This window comes from Astatotilapia calliptera, chromosome 23, assembly GCF_964374335.1.
Source record: "Astatotilapia calliptera chromosome 23, fAstCal68.1, whole genome shotgun sequence".
NCBI classification, from domain to species: domain Eukaryota; kingdom Metazoa; phylum Chordata; class Actinopteri; order Cichliformes; family Cichlidae; genus Astatotilapia; species Astatotilapia calliptera.
In genome coordinates, this window is record NC_137443.1 from 13806054 (window position 1) to 13820506 (window position 14453).

The window sequence follows — 14453 nt, forward strand, 5'->3', positions numbered from 1 at the left end:
TGTACAGGACATGGAGAATCTATGCTCTTACCACCAAGACAACCTAGAGATGTTGTAGTTGAACATTAAGTCCATGTTTCAAAATTCATGGTTATGTAATCCCCTAAAAAACTAGGTTTCAGGGGGAAAAGTATGTAATATTTCTAGGATGATGTAACAACATCATACAAAGTAGGGCGTATTACTCACTGATGCAACTGAAAAATCATTTTCGGGAATACTGTGTGAAAAGTTACCGATTGTGGCACTTCTGCAGGCTATCTTTACAAAAGAGGGAAATGTGTGTTTTGTAGCTCTCGCACAGCAGAAACTAATTGTTTCATTCACCTCCTGCAGAACTACAGGCCAGCCTCTCACCACACATCTCTGACTCATCTCTGTAATGAGCTCTTTGTGCACTTGTGACCTCTCCCGCTTCGGGAGAAATATTCGGCTGTTGAAAACGTCCATCGCTTACAGTGTGTCGATGTCATCAATCCCAGAGATGGCTGTCTTAGAAGCTGCGTGCGCTCGCTTGTGTACTGTAAGCTTGCACGTGTTATGGGGTATACAGATAATGCGCGATGACAGCAGTTGACGGTAAGCCTTTTAGCATTGGTATTCGATGATGTAAAGAGGCAGGTTACACACACTGTCACAGCTTCCTGGCTCTAAGTAAATTTGTCATTGGTTCACCCTGTTAATAAAAGACAAAGGGGTGATACTACACAGTTTATTTGACTAACGAACATTGACGGAACACACAGAGCGCCTGAAGGCGTGCGCCTCTCTCCACAGTTGGCTGCCCCTGTCAAAATTCAGAACCTGCTGCCAGATTGACCTTAAGGTCAATGGGTGCCACCGGCACTGTGGCGACATCATTGTTCCATACTGCAGCAAAGCAATCAAAGAGAATTGCAGTGTATAAAACAAACAGAGGAAAATCTTAGACACCAAGAAACCCTATAATTACAGCACTGGAGCATCGTCTCGATACAGTCCGATCAGCTCGGGGAGATGAGCTGAAGAACAATCGCACACTGTGTCGGAGCCCCGAAGAGCAAAATATCCATTGCAAAAAATAGTTGCCTACAGCCTTGACCTTTAATAAGGAATAAGAGGCTGGCTAGCATACATACCAGTGTCATGACCAGTGACAGCGGCACAAGCTGGAAACAACTGAGGCTAATATTACTGAGCTGTCACCTCTGAGCAGAAAAATATTTTGTCCTCACAGCTTGAACTGCTTATGTGTAAAACGCACATTTGTTTGGCTACAATTTGTCCTTAAAGGCATAACAGCAGCCAGCTACTCGCGTTCACTCTGACTGACCTTTTTGCTACTATAGTGTCACTACATGCACTCTATTGTAAGTGTTCCTCAATGAAAATTTAGAGCCAAGTTTGCCACTGTGGTCACAGTTAAAAGACGTAACGGGCAGAAGAGTCACAAACACCCCCAATGACAGAATTAATGTTTCGGATCTTGTGTTTCTTACAATATTCTGACACATTTATTAATATAGCATTGATTTGTTATTGTTCTGGCACCTCAAAAGCAACTAAATGTGGAAAGGATGAACAGCACACCTGAGGGGATTATACAAATTCCCATAAGATGCCTCCAGAGTTTGAGCCTAACAAGAGGAGCTGAGGAAAGGTCATAAACCCTATCACACTCTCAAGGAGCCGAGGTACCACCGCAGAGGTCTATAGTCGATATTTTCTGAGATCGCTCAGCAGACGCCACGATCAGTGGGAGATTTGGGAGCAAGCAGCGCGAGCCTATCATTCTGCCATGTTGTGACAGTGAGTGCCAGACGCAACGCTCTGCCTGTTGAGAGATGGGAGCGTCACAGTATGGCTTGACTGGCACAGTGTGAAGTAAGGCCTCCTTAGGGCACTCATGTGGTAAGATCCATCTCAGCAGCATTTCAAGCGCTCGACTTTAGCTGAACTGTCAGCACACTTCAATAATGCTCATCTGTTTTGTATGGACATGACAACTTATTATAGAGACATCAGGATATCTGACAATGAGGAAAAAAAACGCAAGCAGAACAATGCAGCGCTGTGGCTTTTTCGGATGAGTGACGGTGCCTTTCTATTTGGGATTTCACACAGTGTTAGCCAAAGAGATGAAACATACTGTACCTGCCAGCTTTTTAAATAAAAACGCTTTTTCTGTGTGGGGCAGTTGGAGAAATAGGGCACACATAAAAGCACATAATACTGCATAAAATTACAGCAAATGTAAAATTGGCTTGAGCTTGTCTTTTATTGTGGACCTACTGTATTTGTTTTTGCTTATTTTCTGTATTAAATATACATATATAAACAGCTTCAATGGGACAGGTAGAACAGTTTTACACAAATGCAATCAGGTGAAAGATAGTGAAGATAGTCGCACGTATGACTACTTTATTAGCATTTTAAAACCCTGACTTGTTCTTAAACCATCTCCTTGGGAGCCTATCCCAAGGAAGAAATTGGTAGTGACAGTTCAGATAATGTTTTGACCTTAAGTTACTTTTATTCATTAATCCACGTTCATACTTTACATGACTGATAATTTAGATGGTTGTGAGTGCCCTCCAGGCTGCTAGCTTAACATACCCGGACAGACAAACTATGCAATTATGCACTATGCAGCTGAAAACTGTAAAAACTGGAAACTGGCTTCCAAACATTATATACTGTATATTCTAGTGAAGGAGTAATCTAAAAGGTGCCTCTTCAGAACAAGCCATTGCTTGCAGCTATACAGTACAATAAAGTGTTTAACCAAAGACCCAGCAACTACTTCTAGCATATATACCTATACAAAGTAGTGTATAGGTATATATACCTATGACTTCATTATGATTAAGCCCCAACATTTGCTTTGATTTTTTATTGTCTTATTTTATGTTCTCATATAAGCTGGTGCATGAAAACAGATAGCAGTAGTGGTAGGATAATAAAATACATTAAAAAAACATTATGGTTGCATATATTGTCTATAAATAAATAAAAAATCCTGATGTTTAGGACCAGTGGGGTGTGAGCCTAAACCCATTGAACCACTGGGATAATAAAACACTGGTGGAAACCTTTTAAACCCACAAAACTGTGTGCTCCACTTTCTGGGGACGATACTCAACATGTAGATCAAACAAACTTCTGTCGAGAGAAGTGAAGAGCGCTAACAGCATAAGTCAGAGAGCCCTCAACTTATCGGGTGACAGAAAACAAGTCCAGGGTCCAGTCATTTCTCTTTTCTGAAAGGCACCACCATGATCAGCAGTCATCGTTCCAGACAGCACCAACATTTGCACGCTAAAGTTCCCTGCATGCGTGGAAACAAAGAAACCGCTTCGCTGACTGGTTTTTAATTGAGGTGGAACCATGAGTGTAAGTGAGTCGCACAACCTTGCTCCCAGAAGCTGTGGCACTGCCAGAGGGCAGCCTAGTAACAGCTGAGCATCTCCCCCTCTTTGAATCCATCTGGAAAGATGCTACCTCAGTTAAAGCACCGCACACCAAGACACCATCAAACGCCTCCTGATGCAGCATGGCAGAACTGGGGAAGTTTACTATGGGGGCAAGTGTATGTCATTTAGTGAGCCCGGGCTTTCAATATTTTATTCATCGCGTTGCACATTATTGTTTCACAGCGAGTGGAGCCATCAGACGGGGAGAGCTTTTTAATTTCAACTTAAATCTTATCATAACAGACTGAATCAGATCAGAACGAGATGCTGCTGCTGCTTTAATGGAGAAAGCACATTAGAATTTAATTGGGACAAAAATGTCACTGCTTATTTTGGGGGGGAGGGGACTGGTTACTTAATTGGTTATACAGTGGCTAACGAGTAAAGTACATTAGTGCTGTGTACACATTTCTCCTCAAAAAGAAAAAACATGTTTGCAGACTATTTGTTTGAACTTCTTTCATATTAAAATAGGACTCAAATGAAATGTCTTTGAGCTTCAGATATGACATTTCCTATTCCGAAAGTCAACACATTTTACATTTTACAGCATGTAACAGGGATTAGAAACAACTACAGTAATTACTGCCTGCTGTTGGCGGACTAGGTGACACTTTTTGCTTCTGTATTTTCCCTTGTGTCTGTGCATAGTAGCAGAATATGCTCTCTATAGTCAGCCAACAGCAGGGCACCAAATCTATCAATCTCTGCCTGTGAATGCAATCAGTGTGAGCAGATACACCAAATAAATCAGATTTGACAGAGTGCAGATATGTGGATTTTAAAATATCCTTAAGACGAGAAAGTTATACATTTATTCTTATATCCATCCACCATATTTAGCTTTGATGTCAAGGCACCCATGAGAGTTGAAATATTCTGCTTTCTTCTGACAGTTTACAAAATAAACTGGATGTTGAAGAATCTCAGTAGGAGGGCTGCTGATTCATCTGATTACTAGAAATGCACCACAGGTCAGTGTGAATTAGAGGTTACAGGAGAAGCTTCTGCAGCCTCCACCAAAGCAGTGGTGCTGCTCTGGTGCTTGATAAGCACACTGTTTTGACACTCATCTGGGCCTCCTTGTTAACTCCCCCACAACAGATCTGATGTGCTTAGACAGGCCTACGCTGCATATTAGCAGGGCTGGTTGGGCTCAGATTTCAGTGCATTTCACTTGCAGGACTTAGCATGAACACACTCTCCTGTGTTTCCTCCGATCACCGTGCCAAATAAAAACAGTTATTAAAGATTCAAACAAGGTTTCGAACAAGCAGTAAGGCAGTGATGGAGCGCAAAAAGGTGGCCCGGTGGTGGCTGCTTGCTGTATTCAAAAAGCAGCAATTTCATTCTTTAATTCTAAATAGTGTGTTGGTGATCATTTTTTAAATTAATGCTGCACAAATAAGGTTTACCATAAAGATCTGCACCCCCAGCAGCTCCACCTGGGCTAACACCGTAGGTCATGGCTATTCAACTAAAAAGTTAGTTGGGCCAGATTTTCAAACCGGGGAATTTAACTGGGCCAGATATTTTTTTTGCAGCCAGTAAGCAGCAGATCATAATCAATTTCAAACTGTATTGAAAAACAAGTAATTTTTTATTCTTTTTCCCCCTGTAAATCTGGTGACCTCTCACAAATTCACACCAAAAGGTCCATTTAAAAAAGGGGAGCTATAACCAAACTTTTTTTTTTTGCACATTTCAAACAATAACAAAAAAACATTTCGATAATTCCCTTTCAAATTAAAATAAATATTTTGCTGACCACTCACTTTTCCTCCCATGGATGGACCCCATCCGTCACTAGTATATCCGTCACGCTTCATATCAGACCATTTTCCTCAAAAAACCCTGAAATCTTCTCAAACATTATTTCGCCAGCTGTGTGTCCCTCTAACGGTAGTAAACCGAGCAATTTGCCATCCAAGAAATGGACATATATGCACAACTGTGCATTATCAGTTCTGTCTGTGAACCCACCTTCTGCCATCCTGACATTACATCAGTTTTCTTCAGGTCATGTAACAGCATTTCAAGCCAGAACTTCAACTCTATGAATATTTGAACTGTCTGACAGGGGTACGTTTTTAATAGCAGATATCACACTGACTTTAATTTTTTCGTCACTTATCACCGCATCCACCACGGCCAGCATGCAGTATTTCACCGTTTCAGAATCTGTGAAAGGCTTGCTCTTCTTCGCCAAGATCCAGCAAACAAGAAGGGAAGCTGCTGCAGCTCTCTTGGGCTGTACAGGACCCTCATGGTAGTACAAATCCAGTTGTAAGATTATTAAACTCGCAATTAAACTGTACTTTTGCAGCCCTCTCCTGAGATTGCTCTGGAAGGTTTGTGCAGGAAGTCTGGTGTTTGTCATTGTGGTGCCTTCGTAAGTACCGCAACACACTCACTGCAAATTAAACACATAGGTTTGGCATTTGGATTTGGCGTTAAAATGAATACGTATTTGTCAGTCCAGGCAGGGTTAAACCGAAGGTTTTAATTGTCAATTTTACGCTTTTGGACTGAGAAAGACATGCAGTTGTTGCATCATACATTACGATGATAGTTTGATATGTTTACATCACGGTACATTGTGGGTTAAATATTGCTAGGCTACTAGGAGTGTTGCATTCACAGTCTACACTACGCTGTAGGAATCTTTAATTTTTTTAAATTAATTAAGTTTTTGTGTTTTCTCTGTGTTTCTGCCAGGACCACATGCGGCAACTCGCAGGTTGCTTCTGGGCCGCATGTGGCCCGCGGGCTGCCATTTGAATGGGCTTGCCCTAGGTTTTCATACTCATCCTGTCTCTAACTTCCAGCAAGAGCTCGGTATGGTGCAATACCCAAGCGCAATTCATTATAAGGGGCCTAGTTGATAGTTACTTTGTGCTAACAAAGCGGGTAACTGAAGCAGATAACACTGGCAAATTTGGGGGAAGATCAGTGGTTCCAGTAAGCTAATAATAATAATAATGGATTGGATTTATATAGCGCTTTTCAAGGCACCCAAAGCGCTTTACAATGCCACTATTCATTCACTCTCGCATTCATACACTGGTGGAGGCAGCTACAGTTGTAGCCACAGCTGCCCTGGGGCAGACTGACAGAAGCGAGGCTGCCATATTGCGCCATCGGCCCCTCTGGCCAACACCAGTGGGCGGGAGGGTAAAGTGTCTTGCCCAAGGACACAACAACCAGGACAGAGAGCCCAGGGATCGAACCGGCGACCTTCCGGTTACAGATAGCTTCCCAACCCCCTGAGCCACGGTCGCCCCGCTACACTATATGGACAAAAGTACTGGGCCACCAACACATTAGACCTACAGGAGCTGCTCAGACATGGAAACCTATGCTGTGAAGCTCCTGGCTCACAGTTTTTGTGCTGATGTTGATGCCAGAGGAGGTTTGGAGCTCCTCAGTTATTGAGTCAGCAGAGCACACGCTACATCTATGACTCAGCACACGGCAACCTCGCGCTGTAACTTCATGAGCAGTTGTGGTTCCTAAGCGCTTCCGCTGTGCACTTTGTAGAATATCTAGGTGGAAATGAATTTAACAAACTGACTTTAGAATGCTGCATCTTTATATACTTTTAGTGGTTTCAAACAGTGGAGGTCAGACGACAACACGACTCTTGGGCCTTAAAGTTTAACATCTTTTATTCTTTGTTACGTATTTTGTTTTTAGATATATATTTTGGCAGTTTTAGATGTCCCTGAACATTTCACTTAGAACAGTAATTCTTAAAATGTGGGCTGTGGTCCCTCAGTGGACCATGAAGCTATTGCAGTTCAGCAATGAGGTGTTTCGAGGAGAGAAAAAGAAAAACAAAATTTTTAATTTTCGTGTTTCTGATTTAAGCTAAAATATTTAACTTTAAAAAGAAAAAAACAGCAGGAAACAAGAAAAAAAACAAAACAGCAGCTATCTGAAAGTAAATGTCGAGCCCACCACTTACAATTGGAAATGTCAAAAATGGCTTGAAGTGTGTATATGCAAAAAAAAATTCATTTGAACAGCATAGCCTCTTTTAGCTTAATGTACAGCCTGACAGTCATGCCCACAGAGGACAGTGTGTCTGTATTATGAGTATATTACATGGAAGGCTCCAATCTTATGAGTAAAGATAAATTAAATTCATTTACAAGGATGCTTTGCTGCTATAGATTTTATGTCAGTGATTGTAACCTTGTTAGAGAGCTCTGGAAGGCAAAAAACCTGTTGTATAATAAAATATGACATCTGTTTGGTTCTACAAAGCAGCACGCTGGTGTTACAAGAGCGACTGCATGATGTCTGACTGCAGTACATACCGGTACCTATTTTTGGACAGAAGACACTTTGTCCTGTCACCGCAAGAATAGCAAAGGTGTAAACTGATCAGATTTAAACAGTAAAAATATTCATTTTATCACTTTGTTGGCTGCAGTTTACATTTTTCAGAAGTGAAGAAGAAAAATAGAAATTATTTCTAATAAACAAAATGACATTTAAAGCAACAAATCAGTGAAAGAAGATTAAAGAAATTCTCTTTTAATAACATTAAGATGCTTTTGATTTCACCAGGAATAACAGAAACCACTAACTCGATAAAGGCCGAAACATTATTATCAGCGTTTCCTTAATTTCTGCTGTCACAGGATAAAGCAAGCAAACTGCAGCACAAACTTAGTTAACTGTGTCAAATAACAAATGGCATCTAAGATGGAACTGGAGAGAGAACAAATGGGAATTATATAATGATCACATTTCATTACCCACTGTTATGCCACAGAGAATACCAACTAAAGCAAACAAAATTGTTTTGATGTCTGTGAAGCATCAGTGCCGGCTGAATGTTCGCAGGAATGCTACTTAGATTTTTATGAATGAGCAGCAACGTCCATTTCAATTTCATCTGGGAGGCGAGCACACATAAGGTCCCCTCTCTGATTCCAAATTTTCCGTCGGGAGGGAAGAGTCCTCTCCTAGAAGCTTGAAGGCAGAGCGCCGGGTGGTCTATTGATTTTGGAGTGCTGGCTGTGTGATTGCCTGTGCACAGAAAGCTTAAATCAAGAGCACTCGTTGCTCTTTTGCTTATACAAGTGGAAGATTACTGTGCAGCAGTTGTACCGATGCTGGAGTACGAAACCTGGCCCATTAAACACACACACACGCACACACATACACCAGTGTTATGTTGTACATAATGCATTGAAAGAGCCTGAGCATGGACTGACAGGAGCAGCTGGGTAGGGGAAAAGGTCAACCTGAGTTAATCAGCTAGAATCAGCATCAGCTGAGTAGAAAGTAACTGTCTGTGTGTGTGTGTGTGTGTGTGTGTGTGTGTGTGTGTGTGTGTGTGTGTGTGTGTGTGGGTGCACATGTGCGTGCATTGCAGAGTGCTCGTATCTCTGGAAAATAAACTATCAAATAGAAAGCCAAATCTTTTACACGGCAACCGCAAAAGGGCATCATGGTAGCAAAGAGATGTTGGAAAACTCTGCAAAACGTCCGACGTATTAATAATGAAACGTTTCACATGTCACAGAACGTATGCGCACTCTGCTGAGACACAGGTGGTGTGGCTTCCCACCCATAACCCCGAAATCTCGCAGCAGATTATGATCAAAATAAACGCGCAGATCACATCTGACCCTCACAGGTAGAACCAACACGACAGACACATATTAGTTAGTACGACATTGGGAAGCTGGCCTCTAACAGAGCTGTAGAGGCGCACATCAATTTTTCAAGTCATGTTGACAAAAGCTTTCAGACCCCTGTTAATACACACTGCACGGTTTTTCTCTTCAGGAAAGGTATGCACTTATCATATATTTTATTTAGGAAAAAAAAGGCCAGCAGCTAGAAGCTTCACATCCCAGAGATGTGCTTCCTTTTATTACACGTGTACGTGTGGGCACCCGTGCATTGTAAGTATGAATAGAAATCCTTATGTGTTTATAAGAAAGACAAAGAGAATAAAGGAAACACAGATGCTTTGTGTTCTCCACACTGTTAAAATTCATGACCTTGTAACACTGACAGCTAACAGCACGTAGACTATAAACAGTATATTGTAGGGCTGCAGTCTGAAGGTCAGCTCTTGTATACTGTACAGCTTTACACAGAAGAATAGAGAAAATAGTTATACTGTTAACTCCACTGTTAAAATGTCTGCTTTCACATTTCAGGAAATCTGAGTATTTTACAGCAAGTTGCCAACTTTCATATACCAGGGAATGGCTTTCACCAGTCATTTCGGTGAAACAGATCTCTGATCAGCCCAAAGGCAGAGGTGTGTTTAATGTGGAAAGACTCATTTTGTGACTTTATTTTAATGCCACAATATTAGCCCAAATAATTATTTATAAATTAAAAGCTCCAATTGGCAGATTTATGTAAAAACAGCAACTTCAGCAGCTACCTTTGTGATGCTTACAGGTTAGCAATGGCACCCAAGTATAGAAAAAGACTGTGGATCTTCACACTTTGTTCTTTTGGGGGTGGCAACAATGAGATGAGAAGGCTGATGTCACTCATGCCTGTTCCTTACATATTCACAAGCTCTGTTGGTGGAAGGGCTCTAGTTACATATTATAGGTAGTCATTGTTTTTAATAAAAACCACTGATAAACCCTATAAACTCTGTATAGACAGGCCCTTTTTTTAACTGATTATTTTCATATACATATATATGTTTTGTTTTTTTCCAAGCAATTGCAGATAATCCATCTGATTGCCTCAGCGGAGATTAGGGTGCCATCACGTAGTTCAACCCCTGCCTTGGTACACCTTTAAGTCTATCAGAGAGAGATCATCATTCACAGTCAAATTCCTGACCTAAAACATGAGAGTCTGGGAGAAAACCCAAGAACCCGGAGAGAACCCAAACAGGTAAAGTCCACAAAGAAAGGCTTCAGCAAGCCGGTGGATTTGAACCCAGAACACGCTAACCGCTGTAAGAAACGCAAGCTGGAACAGTAACATTTGAGCTGACTTGCAGACTGGCAGGAATGCAAATGAAGTTCTTTAAAATAAAAAGCAGAGTCACTTATGCAACAACAGAAAACAACTACAAGCATCGATGGTCTTTAATAATTCATAGAAAAACTACCTGCCAACTGGCACGAGCCATGCACACTAAATGGAAAGATATGGAGGGGGCAATAAGTGCAGAATTTCTGCCACAGAAGTTGTCAGCCTCAGCACTGTGACTTCAACCAATAAGAGGATGGGATGGGGCAGTGACACTATCAATCCACATCAACTGTTTAACCCTAAAACCAGCAAGAGAGAACCATCAGTCACATACAGCAAAGAATGACAATCAATGTTGAAAAGTTAAAATAGTACTCAATACTTCTTTTTCAAGATGTTTTTATAGCTTTAGAAGAGTTAACAGCAAAAACGGGCTATCAAGATTTCACGGTCAGGACCAGCAGGGAGTTTAGTCTTAGGCGGGAACTCAGATGGGCTGCCAGCCCACTGAAAGAAACCAAAATGTCAAACTACTCCTTTAAAAAAGTTTACCAGAATTAACCAAAAAAATTCCATCAATCCATCTTCTTCCAAATATCTAATTCAAGGTCACGGAGAGCTGGAGCTAAAAAAAAAAAAAAAAAGTAATATCAGCTGTCGGGCTGCGAGTTAGGGCGAGAAGCGGGGTACACGCTGGACAGGTTGCTTTACACTTTACACAGGTTGCTTTACACATATGCATGCACGCGCATCAAACTGTGTCATAGAATCATCAGAAATAAGATGATGGAGTTTTAATGTACAACAACAAATCGACTCAACATGTTTAAAACGTGCCAAAAAGAAAATCAGCTCGAAAGAAAAATAGTGATTTCTCCACAAAATGCCATGTTTTCATTCATTTTTCATCACTTTTTACCTTTAAACAAGGTTCTGTTATTTATGCCGTCCTCTTCTGCAATGTGTTAACTTGTGGAGCTCCAGCAGTTATTTATCTTAACAGCAAATTTTGCTTTTTGCATAACTAAATGAAAAAAGTCATTAGAATTTAATTTTGCAGAATGGTTCAAACCGGTGCCACCTCTGGAAGAAAACTGAAATATAGCATACAATATTATCAAACATGATTCTTGTCCAGTACTACAAAGACGAGTTCTCGGAAACCTGACAGAGACAAGACAGAGACCTGCAGACGTCCTGATCTGCTCAGACTCTGAATCGTCTTTTTACCTTGTTTGTACTAAAAAAAAAAACATACGCTGAGATGTCAATTTGATTTGTCAAAAAGAGCATTTCACCATATTTTATGAGCACATAATTTCATGTTATTACAGTTTCCCCACATCAGCTCCCACGAACACACTCGCTCACCACAACAGTAAGCATACTAGAAATCATCAAGTCAGATTTTAGTTACTGCCGTTAAAGCGTATCATTTCAGAACCGCAGCGTTTACTTCCTTTCTCTCCGTCTCCGCTTTGTTTCCCCTGTGTGGTGCAATAATTTTAACTCTGTGAGCAGTACACCCTTCCCTCTCCCTCTAACCAGAGAGCCAGGAGTCACCTAACCAAAGGACGTCAACACTTGCAATCTTCAGTCTTCGTTTGGCTTTTTCACATTGCACACGTCCCCCAAAATACCATGTTTCTCAGACTACTTGTAAACCTAACTTTGCCTCGTGTGAGTTTCCAAAACCGAAGCGTTTTACATTTTAAAGTCGCTGAAGAATTGTTTCCTGAACTCACACAAAGGTCAGTGGACCCCACGAATACCCACATCAATAATTCACAGTCTTAAATTATTGACTTACATATAAATACTTGAATAAATGTACAAGGAAACAAAGCAGATATGGTAACTATTCTATAAATAATCCACAGAAAAAGCAACACCTTTAAGATTTGTTTTAACTCCGCTTTAGCCACATATCCACAGAGTATGAGGCCCCCACAGAGAACGCCCTTTCAGGTATTTCATTTTTGCTCGAATATGTCACTAGAGAAATGATCTGCATGTGTTCAAAGCCCCACTGAGCCTTCCTACGCCAAACACAATTGGTTAAGGTTTTTTTATCCGCTTGTCCTACATTCATTGTGTGTCAAACAATTTAGTGAACTGCCCAAGGCTTTGACTTTTTGAAGTTGCCGTTAATATCGTTTAATATCAACTAATGATATAGGTCAAGACTCATTTTGTCATTATTGCATTTTTTTTAAAAAAGATGCAACATATATAGGTCTGTTTCATGTGGAAACCTAATTTGTATTTTGCAACATTCAACAGTTTAAAAAACTTTAATTATTCTTTGCATTTTTTAGCACACTTCACAGGAGAGCAGCTACAGGTCTATAAGTGTGCCGTTTATTGTGCGGATATAAGTGTTACTGAATGCCAACAGAGGCTGCACTCACATACTTCAGTAAAAGCATTTGATAACAGCGTGCTTCATGCCCTACTAAGGTTTTTAAGTATTAGAAGTAAAAGCATCAATTCTGCTGACATTTAGTTTCTGTAAAATGTATTTGACAATATTAAAAGGCTAATGTTTCCTTACAGGTCGTGCATAAACTGAAAACGGTAAAAGTCATTTTCAACTTTGGCCTGCAGTAAATGCCCAAGAAAAGCACAGCCTTAAATTCACATCTGCATGACATTTTGTAGGTTACGTACTTGTGTGCTTCGATGCTTGTAGGGCGAGCTGCTCTCCAGGTCTGCCAGTATGCTGGTGAGGGAGTCGATCTCTGCGTCCAGACTGGAGCGCCTCTCTTCCAGCGTCTTTTCATGGCCTTTCACCTGTGAGAAGACGTCCGATAAAGTGTTCAGACTCCTTCACTGTTTGCACACTCTACTGTGGTGCATATGTTTCATTTGAAACATATGCACTAGTTGAACTTCTAAATTACATTAAAATTGAAAACATGTTATTCAAAAACTTTCTAAAATCGTCAAATCTGTTAGCAGATTTCCCCGAACATGAGAAGCACTTTCAGAGCCCAATGTTGCTTCCACCATGCCTCATAAGAAGGGATTTATGCACCTGTTATAGCCTTGTGTTAGCAATACGGTGACTCTCCAGCATACCCAGACTATAGTTACACCATCGTTAGTTAGTTACAAATCAAAGTGAAGTGAAGCAACACCAAATCTGATTGGTCTCCTTGGTAGTCACATGTTCTGTAAATGTCTGATCAGACCTGAAGTCGTCTCTCTTTCCTGCATTTTAGTAAAGTAACTGTTGTTCAGTATTTAAGTGCTCCAACAGTATCATTCATGACTGCAGAGAAATGCAAACAAACCAGCATATAGATATAAACATCAGCATCACGTAGTCTGTTTCATACTCTCACAGCGGCAGTTTGTTTTTTTCCTTTGTCCAAATGGTAAATCTACCACAGATGCACCAATCGATCACCCAGGGACCAGAATTGGTCGATTTCCACTCCTTGGCCTTGACCCTGAACCCCATTAGAGGACCAGAGTGAAAATGTTTGTGTCAACAAACCTAAATCACCAGCTTAACATGGACATTTTAAAGGAGCCAACAAATGATAAGTGATCCTGAGCTCAGAGCTAGCCACAAGCCAGCAGCCTCGGTATTAGCAATGGATCAAAGTAGTAGAGCAACGGGTTGATATCCTTTTATTTGGTGAAGTTATGAACATACAGTGATCCCTCGCTATATCGCAGTTCAACTTCTGCAGCCTCGCTGTTTCACTGATTTTTTTTTGTGCATTTTGCATCCTTTTCTTTTTTTAACAACGCATTGTGTTGTGCGTCCTGATTGGCTCTAGACCATTGTCAGTCAATCTCATGCCGTGTCTCCTGTACAGCACAAAATGAGTTCAGCTTGTCAAACTTACATAAATCTTTGATCGCTAGCAGTGTGACTGCTCCGCAACAAACACACGAAACGTCGTCACCTGCGAGTGCCTTTGGTTTCATTCTATAATGCTGGACTTATTTTTCTACGAAGGTTTGAACTTTGAGAGTATTTAAACAAGAGAGAAAATTGTGAAAATGTCCATGCAG

General features: G+C 40.9%; 1 protein-coding gene across 4 annotated transcripts in view; it reads right to left on the reverse strand.

Moving 5' to 3' along the window:
* lpp (LIM domain containing preferred translocation partner in lipoma) overlaps window positions 1-14453 on the reverse strand; it is a 183770-nt gene that overhangs the window by 72558 nt on the left and 96759 nt on the right. For all 4 annotated transcript variants that reach the window (XM_026159643.2, XM_080297987.1, XM_026159644.2 and 1 more), the window contains one exon: window positions 13095-13217. In XM_026159643.2, coding sequence (XP_026015428.1) covers window positions 13095-13217 — 123 coding nt within the window. The remainder of the gene's footprint in view (window positions 1-13094; window positions 13218-14453) is intronic.